General features: G+C 45.0%; 3 protein-coding genes across 6 annotated transcripts; all 3 read left to right on the top strand.

The window, feature by feature from the left end:
* Window positions 1–1,027: 1,027 nt before the first annotated feature.
* Window positions 1,028–2,218, top strand: LOC128307224 (26S proteasome non-ATPase regulatory subunit 9). Its single transcript, XM_053044981.1, has 3 exons — window positions 1,028–1,210; window positions 1,293–1,613; window positions 1,770–2,218. The coding sequence occupies exons 1-3, from the start codon at window positions 1,124–1,126 to the stop codon at window positions 1,986–1,988; spliced, it is 627 nt and encodes a 208-aa protein (XP_052900941.1). The 5' UTR covers window positions 1,028–1,123; the 3' UTR covers window positions 1,989–2,218.
* Window positions 2,219–3,373: 1,155 nt separating this feature from the next.
* On the top strand, window positions 3,374–10,070 carry LOC128307006 (DDB1- and CUL4-associated factor 10 homolog). Of its 4 annotated transcripts, none has more exons than XM_053044707.1 (8): window positions 3,374–3,454; window positions 4,426–4,738; window positions 8,023–8,136; window positions 8,224–8,593; window positions 8,702–8,857; window positions 9,031–9,090; window positions 9,175–9,422; window positions 9,487–10,070. In XM_053044707.1, exons 2-8 carry the CDS (start codon window positions 4,551–4,553, stop codon window positions 10,001–10,003), a joined length of 1,653 nt encoding a protein of 550 aa, XP_052900667.1. In that variant the 5' UTR covers window positions 3,374–3,454; window positions 4,426–4,550; the 3' UTR covers window positions 10,004–10,070. The 4 variants fall into 4 exon arrangements, with proteins under 4 accessions (XP_052900667.1, XP_052900668.1, XP_052900669.1 ...); XM_053044708.1 differs by having other exon boundaries at window positions 3,377–3,418; XM_053044709.1 differs by having other exon boundaries at window positions 3,379–3,621; window positions 9,547–10,070.
* A 1,570-nt stretch (window positions 10,071–11,640) lies between these two features.
* On the top strand, window positions 11,641–14,831 carry LOC128306954 (5'-3' exonuclease PLD3-like). The gene is made up of 3 exons (XM_053044635.1): window positions 11,641–13,004; window positions 13,609–13,748; window positions 13,848–14,831. Exons 1-3 carry the CDS (start codon window positions 12,024–12,026, stop codon window positions 14,263–14,265), a joined length of 1,539 nt encoding a protein of 512 aa, XP_052900595.1. The 5' UTR covers window positions 11,641–12,023; the 3' UTR covers window positions 14,266–14,831.
* Window positions 14,832–14,854: the final 23 nt, after the last annotated feature.

The raw sequence follows: 14,854 nt of genomic DNA, 5'->3' as shown, positions 1-14,854 counted from the left end.
TATGTTGTGTACAGTGGAACATTCAAATAGACTCACCGCTGATAATTAATGTCGATACAGTGCACCAGGGCATCGACATGAAGTTTGTGCGCAATGCTCGCCTGGAATATCTGCGCTACATGGAACAGTGGGAAACAATCACAGAGCTGATCGACAACATTGGAATTGATATCTACGCACATCAAATGGAGGTGGAGGTGGAAAGGTATGCGGAGGACTGAAAAGTGCCATAATCGTAGAACTATTCTCACGTTTCCATTAGTTATGTACAAAAGTAAATGTTCCTATTCATAAGGTGATTGAAAGTTCCTTAAAAGTATAAATACATCATATTTCAATGCTGATTCCCAGGCTATGTGTGGTATTTTTGTTATTAAAATCATTCAGATGCGTCGTGTGAAATATTGTTGCAGCATTTTCCATAGAAAGCATGTTCCATATCGCAGCGTCTATCCGAACATGTGGCTCAAATTGGCGCGAATGTGTTACTTCCAGAAAAATTGTCATGCCTGCTCGCTTTAGCTGCTTGGATTGTTTGTTGGAGAGAGCAATAAAGCACAATGATTCCGCACGTGTCAGTTGTAGAAGAATCGCCATCTTCAGCTTCGCCATTTCGTCACGCCACGCAGCGTCGCCACACATCGACACTAAAGTAAGCTGTCGATTCGGGGAACGCGTAGAGTGTTCTTTCGCTCATCTGCAGTGTTTTTTTGTCGGCCCACGTCTTGAGAGGTTTTGTGGTATGTAAGTATCAATTTAGAAAGACCCAATGGATTATTGTGTCGTATCGTTAAAACTCGAAGAATTGAAGAAAATGCTCATCTGAAGCTTATTCCGCCGCATTTTACGTAATGATACATTGGTGCAAGTAACATTCCCCGACAATCGGGATACTTGCAGCATTTTGTACGGTATTTTCTGTGGCCCTCCATTTGAACGCAGCACGAAAAATCGGGTTTGCGCCACGCTTGACAGTCAGGACGAGAAACGTCAAATGTGACCGGTGACACAGTACGCGAATGAAAACAAAGGTAAGCTGTTGAATCATGAAAGACGTTTAACGTTCTATATCGCGGCAACCACGAAGTGTATCGGGACGCATTAAAGCGAAATTCGATGCAAAATGTCGCTTGAAACTTTGGATGCTCTTACGAAGCGAAAGGCCCGCCTAGATGCGTCGATCGAACTACACGGCATGGTGCTGAGAGAGGTACGTACAAACAGCATGGGTTGTGCGAGCAATTGGAGGAAAGCGCAAGCTGTGAACACTATGTTTCTTTTGTGAATTGCAGAACAATATTGGGATGCACGAACCGCTGATAGACGATGAAGGATATCCACGAAATGAAATCGATGTTTGTGCCGTGCGGAAAGCGCGTCATGCAATCATTTGCCTGCAGAACGACCGACAAACATTGATGACAACGATCGAAAAAGAAATGGGCTTAATATTCGAACAGAAACGAAATACAGCACCATCCATCGTGCCAGATGAACACCCAGTGCAACCGATGGAGGTGGATGATGGTGGTAAGGTGAATGTGACAAAGCCACCGTTGGAACCGTTCGTCTTAGTGGAGCGGGTAGAACCAGGCAAGCTAGCAGATCGTATGGTAAGTAATTTACTAATTTTCTGTCGTCCTTTGTGTAATGTTTTGTAGTTAACACTGTTTTAGCAAGTTATAGCGAATGCTGCTGCTTTCATTAAAGTTTCAGCGAGCGCGATTGTCTGATTGTGCTAATGTTAACTTACATCATCCCGTTTGCAGGGCATATCAATCCAGGACAAGATTTTACAGATTGGAACATTAACGTCGCTGAACTTCAAAGCACTGAGTCAAATTCAAGCTATGATTCAAAATGCCCGGGGCGGCAAGCTGCAATTTGTGGTGCGCAAAGCAAATACTGGCGGCGACGTCACTATCGAAATGGATTTAAGTGCGGAGGGAACCCAGTTGGGCTTTTTCTTAAAGCCACTGAAAAGCTGAACTGTAACAAAGCCATCCTATAACGCATATTATTTAATATTTAGTCAGGCTAATTGATGATCATTTGTCATTACAATGACGCATAATCGTAGTTTAATATCTTTAATTTTTCTTTCGCGATAGCGAACGGGTTGCTTGTATAAAACCATAACAATTCAATAAATTGTTACACACAACTAGAATAGTAAAATAGTCTGACACTGAACAACTCGTTGATAGACACAGCTGAAAACAAAACAAAAAAAAATATATGTATAATATCAATATTCGCCCGCTGCTAGAAAACATTCCGTCTCTTTATGCATCTGAAACGCGCTTGCAATAAGGCAGTAAATTTGGAAATAGTAAGATTATTTTAAATTCTAAAGAGATGAATTGCAGCAGCTGAACGTATAGCAAGCAGTACAACAACCTACTTTTGGACAGTACAATGATCTGGTAATGATTGCAATACAGACTACTTACTACTTTGTAAAAACCATACAAGTATTATTTAAACACTAATAGCTATTTGTCTTTCTTACAGCAGAATTAAATTGATGCGAGACTCAGTTGACGATCAACGCGTTTTCACGATTGGCTACATTCAACAAATCAAATTCGATGGATTATTTAAACAACTTATTAGGTAAGTTTCATGCGAATTACACGTATTGGCACGCTCTTCATCACATGATCAGTATTATTTATGTAATGCTTCTTTTAGATGCTGAACTCCACCTGTCCAAGTGTTTGAAGTCTGAAAGTAAACTTTTAAATTCACTAGGCTATTCTCTAGATCCGGCAATAACCAGGAAGGCTGGTCCATTGTGCAATTTGCCTAATACAAAACATCAGAGTTTCTTCAGACTTCAGAGTTGAGAGATTTTAGAAAATGATGAGAACATAGACATCCTCTATCACCAGACTTCTCCGATATGTCTTTGAATGTCGTACGAAATCGTATTCTTGCCAAAGAGGGCATACATCTTCCATTAGCACGATCGTACTGTGAGCCCCATAGAATGGCTCCAAACAAATTCAAGATAGCCATGACACCTGTTGCTGCTAACATGTCCCTACTACCGAAACCAGCAGATGATTGATTACATTATCGGCCTGTGTCTTATATCCGCCACCCGCACAGCATGGCCCCGCAAACTAAAGCAACACTCATATATCCACGCAACCGTTTTACCACATCGTACCGCACGATCATCTGTAAAGACCGTACCAGCTTGCAGGCACTAACCATGCAACCCGCCGTCACTGTGTTGGTAAATCATCAGTAAGCGGCCCAGCTTCGCTCTTCAGCAGCATGGCTTATGTGGTGGGATTTCCCTTTCCCAAAAGCCAAAACGCGGTCCCGGGTGCTGGTGCCACCGCACACAGTATCAGTGCGGCGTGCACGACTGACCCAACAGTGCGTAACGCTACGAAACTGCCGTACGGTAACGCTACGAGGCGGGTTTTTTTTGCATTGTACGGTGAGCGGCAGTACAGTACAGACGTTCTTCTTACGTTCGCACCGTGTGGGCGCGCGGTACCACTGATTATGTTCGCCGTCTTGTCGAAGTTTCGCTGATCTGTTGATCTTGTTTGCTTGCTGTGTGAAGCCGCGATTCTGCAGAACAGATTCTTTCATAAAAAAAAGGTTAAATGGTGGTTTCCTGCTTGTGCAAAAGTTTCATGTTTGTCGTCACGCCACGCATGAGATGTACTGTAAGGAACTTGTGCAAAGTGAATGGGAATCGGTTGGCTACTGCACCGGTGGGATTTTGCCGGTATTGTGTGCTGCGTTGTGTATACGTTTTGGAAGATAACGTCATTTCTAGCCTGCTGATACCGTGTGGTCCTGCCACAGATGCATCGTTGCAGTGTAACGTAGAACGGATTTGCCTTAGGACCAGCAACGTGTGCTGTTTGTGGGGGGATTCGGGCTGGGTAGATCGGTTGTGCCCTTGCCGTTCACGTACGCAGGAATTTGGGTCAAATGAGCGTTTTTTGTTGTTGTTGTCGTGCTGTTTTGCGTTTATCCGATCGAGCCCCGGTACATGTGTTGGTGATTAATTACACACCTTGCGACGGGGACGGGTTCATTTCAAGTTCAGTGTTCAGCGCGTGTTTGCGACATATCCGTGTACGGCATGGCGATCTATCGGTGATGTTTGACCCGAAAAAGTGTCAGATTATGCACCACAGCCGTACAGACAGTTAGAATCAACCTCATTGCCACCATCAATCCATCAATCAACCGACTGAAACCAAAAACAAAATAAATAACTGCCCAATTCTGACATTGAGGAGAGATAGAGAGATAGCCCTCCCGTACGAGATCTCGGAAGAGGAAATACTTTATTTAAAATTCATTTTCATTAGCATACAAAAACTAAACAGGCCCGTGTATTTCCGTATCACATTGCAATCAAATTAGCTGGAATATTGTTTTATTTTTTAGCTTAATATCTACAGCCTTGCACCCACGCGGACGGAAGCGGTCGTCGTCCCTTCACGCGCTATAACAAGCGTCCACATGCGTTTGTGGCGTGCCGCCCTTAAGTGTATACCCGTGACATTGAAAGCATGTCGCTGCACGAATGGTACCGCAGGCGGGAGCGGGGTCTGCCACCGCGCATTGGCGACACCGACATGATCCACCGTACCATCTTCCGGTCGCTGCAGCCGAAGCTGCTGCCGGATGAACTGTCCCGGCCGCACCGGTGCGGGCAGGACCGTGGCGCTATTTGCAACCTGGAATTTTCTCCCGATGGGTAAGTACATCTCGAACTTTTGTTCGCTTGGGTATTGTGTATCTACTAGTGTTGTGGATCAGGAATCTTTTCAGGGGAGTCATTTATATGAATCTTAAGTGAGCTGCTCGGAGGTCATAAATCTAAGATGCTTCACGAATCCTTCGAAACAATCTAAATGAGATTAATGAAACTGAATGTGTATGATATCAGGCGTGCTTCTTGCAGGCCACATACATCTTGGATGATTAATTAATCTTTGAGGAGTCATTAATCTTTAAAACAAAGATTCAGATTCATTCGTCCAGTTGAAACATTCATGCAGATTAATGAAATCTGAATCAGTGCTTCATGGATCCGAACCAGAGACACTCAACACTAGACTGGTACATTGGCTATCCTTTCAGGTGCAGGTTGTTTGGGACCGTGCCCAACTGTTGGGCTCATTAAGCCCACCCCATTACGCAACACGTCAGCAATATACGTCACCTTAAACGGCGGCCTCCGCTTTTCGGTAAAAAAGCTTGTTGAACTCCCGGACGTCCTTCGAAAATTTGCTTCTGGTTTGATCGCATGATCGCACCTTCAGCGACACTTTTTTCGTGTGTGTATGTGTTGTTGGTTCTTCGTATTGTGATGTTTTTTTTTGTATTACTATTGTTATTACACAATATTTATTAACGGAAGGAACCTCTCTCCCCACCAAAGATGAAGAATGTCAGGCGGCGTCACCGTGGTGTATTGGTGGCGTCTCAAAACGGGTGTTCGCATTTTCTTCACCACCCTACATCAACTTCCGGGCGTAATTGATTGATCGATTTCCATTAGATCGGGGAGATTTTTTTTTTTTTTTGCGCAATTGTGGGGAGGTAGAACACCCCACCCCCTGCAGCGCCCCTAGCGCACATTCTGCAGCAACATTCGCTTTTTTTTTTCTTGTATTTTTCTTTGGTGGAGGAGGTGAAGTTTATGGCCGTTCTTTTTCGGGTTTGCATGGAAGCGAGGTTAGTCGACCGTTGTTCCGTTCCGGTGGCAGATCCAACCATAATATCCGGCTTCCGCGTTTTCACCACTGCCAACCGGTGTTGATACGCCGGTTTTGTGCGAATTAGCCACGGAGACAATAATCTTAAGCTCGTATCCGCATACGCTGCGCTGAGACAAATAAAACTCCCTCCCCCCGTTCAAACAAAATAAAGACACCGTCTTACCGAACTTCACCGTGGGCATAGCGATAGCGGCGCATTTATGGTTGGGGAGGGGGAGTCTCGCTGATGTGTCTTTTGAATGGTGCGGTTGTTTTTTTTTTGTCTTCTTTGGACGGTTTTATTGGTGGCAATCAGTACTGTAAACCAGTTTTTGTTTTTTAACTCCACCATTAAGTGTTATATCAATCAATTTAATACCCAAAAACGGATCAGTTCCGAAGATGTCGCCTTGTCGTTGAGGGTTTTTCCCGCCTATGTAACTTCCGCCACCGAGTACTGCTGGGGTGAATCATCCAGAAAAGGTACCCATTAACGTACCGAATAACGAGTTAATCTAGTTAGTAAGTGGCTTTGGTGGGGTTTTTTATTTTCGTTGTTTTTGCGGCAAACCAGTTACACCAAGAGGGTCGAATTTCAATCTTTCAAGACGGCACTACATCTGTGCAGACACTGAGTTTCTGTATCTTGCAGCAAGCAAAGGGTGATGTGATAGTCGGACCATCTAGCCTGACCTTAACAGTGTTAAATTTCCTGGGATTGAGCAACGGCCAGGTATATTGACGGTTCGGCCTTCGGGTCGGCACGGCGGCTACCCAAACGAGTTTTGAAGGAAGGTAAAACCAAACCGTGTTCCAACATCAACACCTTCCTTTTACCTAGGTTTTGGTAGATAACGTAAAGCCACCACCGGCAGACATGGAGTTCGTACAGTACAATGGTTCGCGCTTTGGCACCATGTTTGCAACATCATGTAACATTTAATTTGTTCAACAATCTAACCTCTAGCGCAATCGCAGCTCGATAGTTCGATACCTGCGCCGCTACCTCCAGACACATCATGCAGATGATAAAATGAGCCGTCTGTCGGCCGTCTGCCCATCGCGATACGATTCGCAAAAACCGCTTTGTTGTGCGGTTATACCACCTTTGATTTTTCTTCAAGGCGTGCTTCTTCATGCATTACTACGACCCTGACCATAACCCGCAGCACGGTTTGCGCAGGGCTCGGGACCTCCAGACAGCGTCGCCGTGCAGCAGCTAGCCGTTTTGTTTTTGCTGCTTGTAGTGGCTTTGCTGCAAACATACCCGCTTGCCGTGAATCACTTCCGAGTTTGCCGATAGCTGATCGGACAGATGTTGATTGGAGCTGATACCGCGCCACAGGGGGGAAGCGCAACACCATATTTATGCACGAACCGCTTCGCATACGAATTGATGTGGTTAAATAATACATAAGGTGTTTAATTTAAGCCCTAAAGGGAGGAGTGCCACCAACAAAAACAGAAGAAGTAACACGGAGGAGTTTGGTGGGTTGGAGAATTGAATGATTTTTCCATGGAATTGATATCATGTACTTTGAATTCATACCAAAAAAAAAAAACATTGTCAATCAGGTACTGCAACAAATCAACATAATTCTCTTTTGCCGTATCTTACCAAGAGATCTTGGTGAATGTGAGATTTCTGCTCGATAAACCCTAGCCGTACCTTCGACTCTTTTCTTCCTGGTTTTCCCTGGACAGGAATCAACTTCAACGAGGAGGTAGCTCTTTAAACCTAACCAGTTTCCACTGACAGGTTGATCTGCACGTCTGGTATCCAGCTGAGTGATTAGCAAAAGCAACTCATGCGGAAGAATGGCGTTCCTCCACTGCAGACTGGTAGTGAGACGACAAATCAAACATATGTGCTACTTGCCAGGCTTTATTGCTAGAGTGTGCGGTGTATTGTGATGAAGAATCGCTGACACGCCTGGAAGACACCGGAAAATTCAGGACAGAATGGTCTATTGATAAATCCCCTGGTGTTGAGGTATACGCCGTAGAGTGCGTGGTTAGTTAACACCTGGGAGATATGGAAGTCGTCGTGGAAGTTAACACCTGGGTCAGTTGTCACTTTAACGAATTCGACGAGGTAGATGCTGCTGACTGTGATAATTGAGTATACAAGAGTCGATCCTCGGGAATGACTCCTTCGGATGTCAACCTCCTCGCCGTAAGCTGATGTCATATCCGCTGATGTCCCTTTCTATCATAAGTTAAAGAAATAGTTAACAGTTGTGTTACTAATGCCATACTCTTTATTTACTTCTTCCAGAACGGTGCTGGCTGCTGCATGTGAACATAAATCCATCGTATTGTTCGATCCGCTCACAGAAAAGCAGGTGTGTGCTGTCGACAACGCTCACGATGGAAGCGTTAATTGCATCAGGTATGTAGTAACAGCAGCTTGTTGTCAACCCCCGTGCAGCAAATGCATCAGACTTTCTCACGTTTATTTGCTTCACAAACGCTCTAGATTCGTCGACAATCGTACCTTTGCCAGCTGCTCGGATGACACGACGGTCGCACTGTGGGATTCGCGTAACCTGTCCACGAAGCTGCGCACACTAAACGGCCACAGCGGGTGGGTGAAAAACATCGAGTACGCGAAACAGGCCGGCATTCTCATCTCGTCCGGACTGGACGGTTTAGTGTACGGCTGGGAGTTAAACAACAGCACGGAGCAGGGCTGTACGTACCAGCGGTTGCTCTACATGCCGGGACTGATGCGGTGTCGGTTGGCACCGGATGAAACGCGCCTAGTGCTCTGCACGAGCAGCGGTTACTTAATGCTTGTACACGATCTACACCTTCCCAGCTTTGCCGGCGATCTCGTCGACTTTCGCGTAAGTTGGGACCTGTGTTTTTCTCTTCTGAAGTTGTTGTGCGTGTTGCAAAGGGAAGTAGGCTCGACTGTTACCACATACCGATGTCTTTTGCACTCATTTCGTCAGCCAAACATTCACCGACTGAATCTGATGCGTAGGCAACGGTTCCCGTGCGCTTCCCGCAAGACTCCGGCGGTCTGCCACAGCAGAAAGAGAAATCGCATTGAGTTCGTGAGCGACTTTCCACCCGGGGACGATGCGGAAATGATTAGCGGATTGACGGTATGTATGCAACTTACGGTTGAACGAGCTGGTTCAAAAAGTAAGGAATAGGTACAACGTGTTGTATTTGAAGTTACGGATATCTTTTTGAGAGTTGTGGTTATACTTCAAGCATTTTTTAAATAATTCTTCACACTTGCACATATCTATCTATAATGGAATGCTTTTTTAAGATACATCCTCAAGGCTGGTGCGCTCTTAGTAGAAATCTTTCCTACGACGAAAAAACCGAGGTAAGTAACACTTACGTCCGGGATACAGGAGAGTTAGGTTAAAGGAGAAGTAGAATAATAAGTGAATGGTCTATGCAATTGCAGTGGTCCGTTGTACATGATATACAAAGCTGGGATGAAGAAGACGACGACACTCACACGGATCAAGAGAACCTACACCCGGAAGAGGAAGAGCAAACGGAGACAGAACAGAAGCAGGATCAGGATCACGATCAGGAGGAGGATACTCACAGCGGTTTTGTGGATGAAAAGAAGCAACAAATCAACGGAATTATTCTGAGCGAATCGACATGGTGCAATAGCAGCACTATGCAGCGGAATGTGATCAACAAGTGCGTAGCTAATGCACAACAGCTACAAAACCGACAACATCTAACGGTATACTCTTTTTTGCAGCGTTTTTCCGAGCCATTCGGGCGCGTCGTGTCTAAACCTCGCACATACACCACACTTAAGACTGCCGCCAAACGGAACCAATGGGGATGGAGGCGATGTACCCACCACCATCAGCAACGAGAAGGCTGTGTGGCCACCGGAAACGAACGTGGCGAGAAAACGTACGGCCAAACACGTGCCAGCCGACGGTACCCGGCTGCTCTACTACATCCAAGAATCGAACAAGGTGGAGGGTTATATGCGGGAGGCGTGCTTTTCACCAGACGGGAGGGTCATATGTTCGCCGCATGATGATTACGGCGTGCGGTTGCTAGCGTTTAATGAGCACTGCAATGAGATGCAGTACGCTCGGCAGTACGTTAGTAACGGTAGCGCACCGGAGATCCTGCGGGAGCTACAGTACAAGTCGTGCCACCCGCACGTTGTCATTAGCAGTCAGTTTAGCCCACGGTTCCCATTGCTCGTTACCGGCTGCCTGTTGGGTAATGTTGTCTGGAATCTGCCGGTGTTAAGTTGAGACGCCTAGGCATCCAAGTACTGAACTAAAGTATACGAGACGTTGGGATGGAAAAGAGAAAAATAAACTATGGAAATATATATCTACGATTAATCTTCAGGTTATTGGAAAGAATCAGAAACAAGAATCAAAGAATTCCGACATCATAATTGTTTCTGTTCGAGCAATCGTTGTGTGGTTTATATCTCTGCATTCTCCTGTATATTCCACCTCCAAGTTACCAATAGCCCACGCTAGCACCAGCATTGGCCTACAGAACCCTCGATGGTAACAAAGGTTACACTGGTGTTTGACTTCCACTTTTACCTACCATGCATATATTTCCTACTCTTGAATAATGTAAAGGCAGCAGAGGTGGTATTTTGTAAAAATAACCTAAAATAACGACGCAGAAAACATGCGTGCAGTAGTGTGCGTGCGTTTCAAGCATCGAATAACCTCAATTTTTTGTATTTTTTTTTTCATATAGTCGCCCAGAAGTTTGTATTGACCTACCTTTCTACCGAACGCGTTGAGACATTCGATTCCGTTTTTTCGTTAAGAGTCAGCCGGATGAATACTTTCGATGAACTACAATCGAACAAGAATCAGCTGAAAAGACTGAACAAATTCATTCATTTTGAACATTGTTTACACCAACTGTAACTTCCCAAACGACAATTCGTTCATCGAAGGATGAATTTTATGAGCTCCTCTGTAAAAATCTGCATGAAATTTGCTCGACCCACCCGAATATGAGGGTGTGTGCGTGGCCAGCTGTGTCGAGATGGGGCTGTCATGACAGCCTAGTGTTGTCTGTGTGTTGACGACGACGGATCGTGTTGGAGACACGTAAAGTTTTGTGTGTTTTTGAAGTGCCCAAGTGGATAAATGGTTTGGATTTTACTTGCAAGTGCTACAAAGTAGTTCCATAGGCCTGAAGGAATAACGCCAGTGGAGTTCATACGAACATGCTGAACATACGACGCGAGTCTTCGCTCCTGCTAAGGTAGCAAAGGTTAGCGCATGTCACCATCGGTGAAGGCAATTTTCACTGAGCATCAGCCAAATTTGGGTGATTTGGGTTAATGTGGCAAATTTTTAAACATCAAATCCAATTTGTTGCTTACTTATATGTGAATAAAATAAAAAAAAAACAATTTGTTTGTGTTATTGTATCGTTGGCAAACGTCAACGAACAGTTAATTGGGAAAGAAAATATTTGTTACTTGGGATAAACGCTCTCGAGACAGGATGAACCTCACGCACACACTCTCAAAAACTTCTTCACAATTTCTGCTATGAAGCCGTTGTGAAGGCGCTTGTGAAGCCATGAATTCCACTCGAAATTCACCCTCAGTCGAGCACTTTGTCGTTTGGGTTATGTCAAGACGAAGATGTTTCAAATTGCTGTTAAAACATGATATAAGAGTTTTGCTAGTAGCGTATACTAACGGCGTTTAAAGAAATATCGATCAATAATCACATTCGTGGAATGTTCATTGTTCAAACGGAACAAAAAAGAGGTACATGATCGGTAAAATGAATTTCGAGTGAATCGCTGTCGTTCGGGTGTCGAAATACGACGAACGATTTCTCATTTGACAGTTCTGCTCCGGTCCAAAACAAAAGCCAAGCGACGAAAGGTGAAGAAATTTAGTCCGTGTTTTCCGTGCTGAATTAACAAGGACGCCACGCATATGTGGTGTTGAAAACTTTACTAGCAAACAGGAATAATTCATGTGAACTGAGCTGCGGGTAAGGATTAGGTCTCGCCAAGGTCGCCGCCACAGTGTCCTTTGTGTTGCCTGTGTCATTTGCGAATTTGGTGAATAAGTTAAAAGTGTGCCAGCTGTGCAAACCATAACCAAATAAAAAAAAAACGCCTCTCTATCAACAACAGCTACTATCAACCTTTGTGTGTTTCTAGCTTTTTCACCCTGCCAACTGTTTTGTGGGCCAATGTGGTTACCTTTTGTAGCCAAAACTTCCGTACGGTTGGCAGTGCTTTTACTAGCGCGTTTCTAGTGAAGAGAAAACCATGAAATTGCAGCTTGCGATGGGCCGCAGCCAAAGTCCGGCAATGGACAAAGAGTCGGAAGCGGTGAAAGGTGGAACCGGGTATGAGGCAACGTCGGTGAACGGCCCCGAGGATGACTTTGAGCTGTGGGATCAAAGCAAGGCGCTGCGTTCGGAATATCGGGACAACCGCTGGAGCCAGAACGGATGGTCCTCCTGCATACCGATATCGATCATTTTAGTGCTGATTGTGCTGGTGGTGCTGCTGCCCTTGATGGATCATAGCGATCGGGCCGGGGACGAACCCGCCCGGGCCGGTATTGGCCGGTTTGGGCAACCGGTCTGCGCGGAGAAATGTTCGATCGAGCTGGTGGAAAGCATACCAGAGGGTATGACATATCCCGACGACAGTCCATCCTTCCGAACAACCTTCCAGGCCTGGATGACGCTACTCGAGCTGGCACAGGGCACAATCGAGATTGGGTCGTTCTACTGGACGCTGAAAGGGGCGGACGTTTATAATCACTCCTCCGCCCGGGAAGGTGAGATGATATTTCGCAAACTGTTCGAAGCTGGCACCGTACGGAAGCTGCAAGTGAAGATCGCCCAAAGTGCACCGACGACCGCCTCACCCAACCTGGACACGGATCTGCTAGCAAAGCAGGGTGCTGCCTTGGTACGGTCGGTCGATTTTCCACGCCTTATCGGCGGCGGTGTACTGCACACGAAGGTGTGGATTATAGACCGGCAGCACTTCTATCTCGGCAGTGCCAACATGGACTGGCGATCGCTAACGCAGGTGAAAGAGCTCGGCGTGCTGGGCACCAACTGTTCCTGCCTGGTGCACGATCTCGCCAAGATATTCGACGTGTACTGGGATATGGGCGCACCCGATGCACGGTTGCCCCCGAAATGGCCGAAAGAGTATACCGCCAGCTACAACTATTCGGCGCCCGCACACGTCGAATTCAACGGGAAAACTGCGATGGACACTTACTTCTCGGTAAGTTTTGATTTTATCGTTCATTCTACTTACGTTATTTTTATTGTATATTTTAGTATGCTTATTTGATTGTGGACTAATTTATTGTTGACAAGACGCGTTAGCGGACCAAACACTGGGACATTACTGGGATTTTGTTTTAAGATCAATGCATTTATTTATTCAATGTTACAACCGTTTTTTGTTGTTGAATATCGAATTTAAGAGACGTTGCAACACTGAAGTTTCATTCTTCTCTAAGTGTTACAACTACTTTGCGATCATTGTCCGCTGCAGCAATCCATTATACCGGCGAAGAATGTTGCATCCGTTTCTCCAGTTTGTAGCAAATTCAGATATTGGAGACGAATATGATTTATAGATACTAAAAAGTAAGCTTTTTGAACATTTTAAAAACGGCATTAATGTCATTAAGATGAAATATTGGAGATTTTTAATTTAATTTTTCAAACGTAGATTTTTTTTGCATCAAGTTTTTTCCTTGCTTTCGTTAGTTTTAAGTTTATTTTTTTTAAGAATCATCTTTAAATTAAGTGTGGAAGTAAATTGCCCTAATTAAGTTGCTATCTTTCATTAAATCCACACCGTCTGTATGTTCTTTTAGAGCTCCCCACCAATGATGTCACCAGCGGGGCGAACAGACGATCTGTTTGCAATAATAGACGTTATCAATAAGGCAAACCGTTTCGTACACATATCAGTAATGGATTACTTTCCATTAACGCTTTACACGCGCATAACTCAGTAAGTATACGTACGGTGGAGGCGCGTAAAAACAATCGAGCACAAGATGGTAACACAGTGCCCCCCCGGGGTGTATTACCCCTGCTTATCCCCAAACAGCTACTGGCCGCACATTGATGATGCGCTGCGTAAAGCGGCTATCGAGCGCAAGATATCGTTACGTCTGCTCATCTCGCTCTGGGACCATTCGCGACCGTCGGAAGAATATTTTCTCCATTCGCTCGAGGCACTGTCGAACGCGCTGAACGGTGTGGACATACAGATACGCCGGTTCATTGTGCCCGCGTCGGACGATCAAAGGAAGATCCCGTTCGGGCGCGTAAATCACAACAAGTACATGGTGACGGACAATACGGCGTACATCGGTACCTCGAACTGGTCCGGCGATTATTTTATCGATACGGCCGGCATCGGCATGGTCATTTCGTCGTTCGATACCAACGGTACGATCATACAGGAGCTACAGTCCGTGTTCGAGCGCGATTGGAACAGCAAGTATGCGGTGCGCTTAAGCTAGGTTGTGTAGGCAAAACGATGCTCACCAGTACACGATGCTCAAACTTTAAACACTACTCTGCCTGTTTTGCTACCTTCTTTGTACAGCTTCACCGGGTGGATGCGGCTAATGTGCAAGCTGTTTCGTGCACAATATGCCGCATAGCACTTTGTACATTGACGCCTTTATAAAACAAACACGAGTTCCATGTGCCTTAGTGTAATGCAAATCGGTTAGTGACAATTTAAGCGAACGAGTAAAGGACGGGGGCAAAATTTTCTTACCAAAAACAAAACCTACGTGCTACATTTTTTGTAAACATTCTATACGATTAAAGGAAAATAATGAAACTTTTCGATGGTAATATCATTTTCACGTTTCGATTGTGCTCAATTGTTAGTCTCAAATGTGTTAGTCTAAATTGTTAGCCTTAATTGTAAGCCGTAACGTTTAGCGCGATTAGATATGTGTAGCAGTTTGTCGAAATCAAAGTAGTTTAGCGTTTGTTTCTCTTCCCTCTAGTCAATATGTTGTTCGTTGTCCAGTACTTGTAGCTAATGCCTATTTTATAATAAATTCCATGTCATTGCCAGTACGTAGAAAGTCAATC

The sequence above is a fragment of the Anopheles moucheti genome, chromosome X (genome assembly GCF_943734755.1).
Source record: "Anopheles moucheti chromosome X, idAnoMoucSN_F20_07, whole genome shotgun sequence".
Taxonomy (NCBI): Eukaryota; Metazoa; Arthropoda; class Insecta; order Diptera; family Culicidae; genus Anopheles; species Anopheles moucheti.
Note: the sequence above shows the minus strand (reverse complement) of the source record. Positions and strands in the feature narration are given on the sequence as shown.

Bases quoted from the DNA above. Each gene is read 5' to 3' on its own strand.
- LOC128307224 (XM_053044981.1), top strand. From the start codon at position 1,124: ATGTCGCTTGAAACTTTGGATGCTCTTACGAAGCGAAAGGCCCGCCTA. The intron at 1,211-1,292 runs GTACGTACAAAC...TGTGAATTGCAG, and splicing joins ACGGCATGGTGCTGAGAGAG to AACAATATTGGGATGCACGA. The intron at 1,614-1,769 runs GTAAGTAATTTA...TCCCGTTTGCAG, and splicing joins GCAAGCTAGCAGATCGTATG to GGCATATCAATCCAGGACAA.
- LOC128306954 (XM_053044635.1), top strand. From the start codon at position 12,024: ATGAAATTGCAGCTTGCGATGGGCCGCAGCCAAAGTCCGGCAATGGAC. The intron at 13,005-13,608 runs GTAAGTTTTGAT...ATGTTCTTTTAG, and splicing joins CGATGGACACTTACTTCTCG to AGCTCCCCACCAATGATGTC. The intron at 13,749-13,847 runs GTAAGTATACGT...ATCCCCAAACAG, and splicing joins CTTTACACGCGCATAACTCA to CTACTGGCCGCACATTGATG.
- LOC128307006 (XM_053044707.1), top strand. From the start codon at position 4,551: ATGTCGCTGCACGAATGGTACCGCAGGCGGGAGCGGGGTCTGCCACCG. The intron at 8,137-8,223 runs GTATGTAGTAAC...CAAACGCTCTAG, and splicing joins GGAAGCGTTAATTGCATCAG to ATTCGTCGACAATCGTACCT. The intron at 9,423-9,486 runs GTGCGTAGCTAA...TCTTTTTTGCAG, and splicing joins CAGCGGAATGTGATCAACAA to CGTTTTTCCGAGCCATTCGG.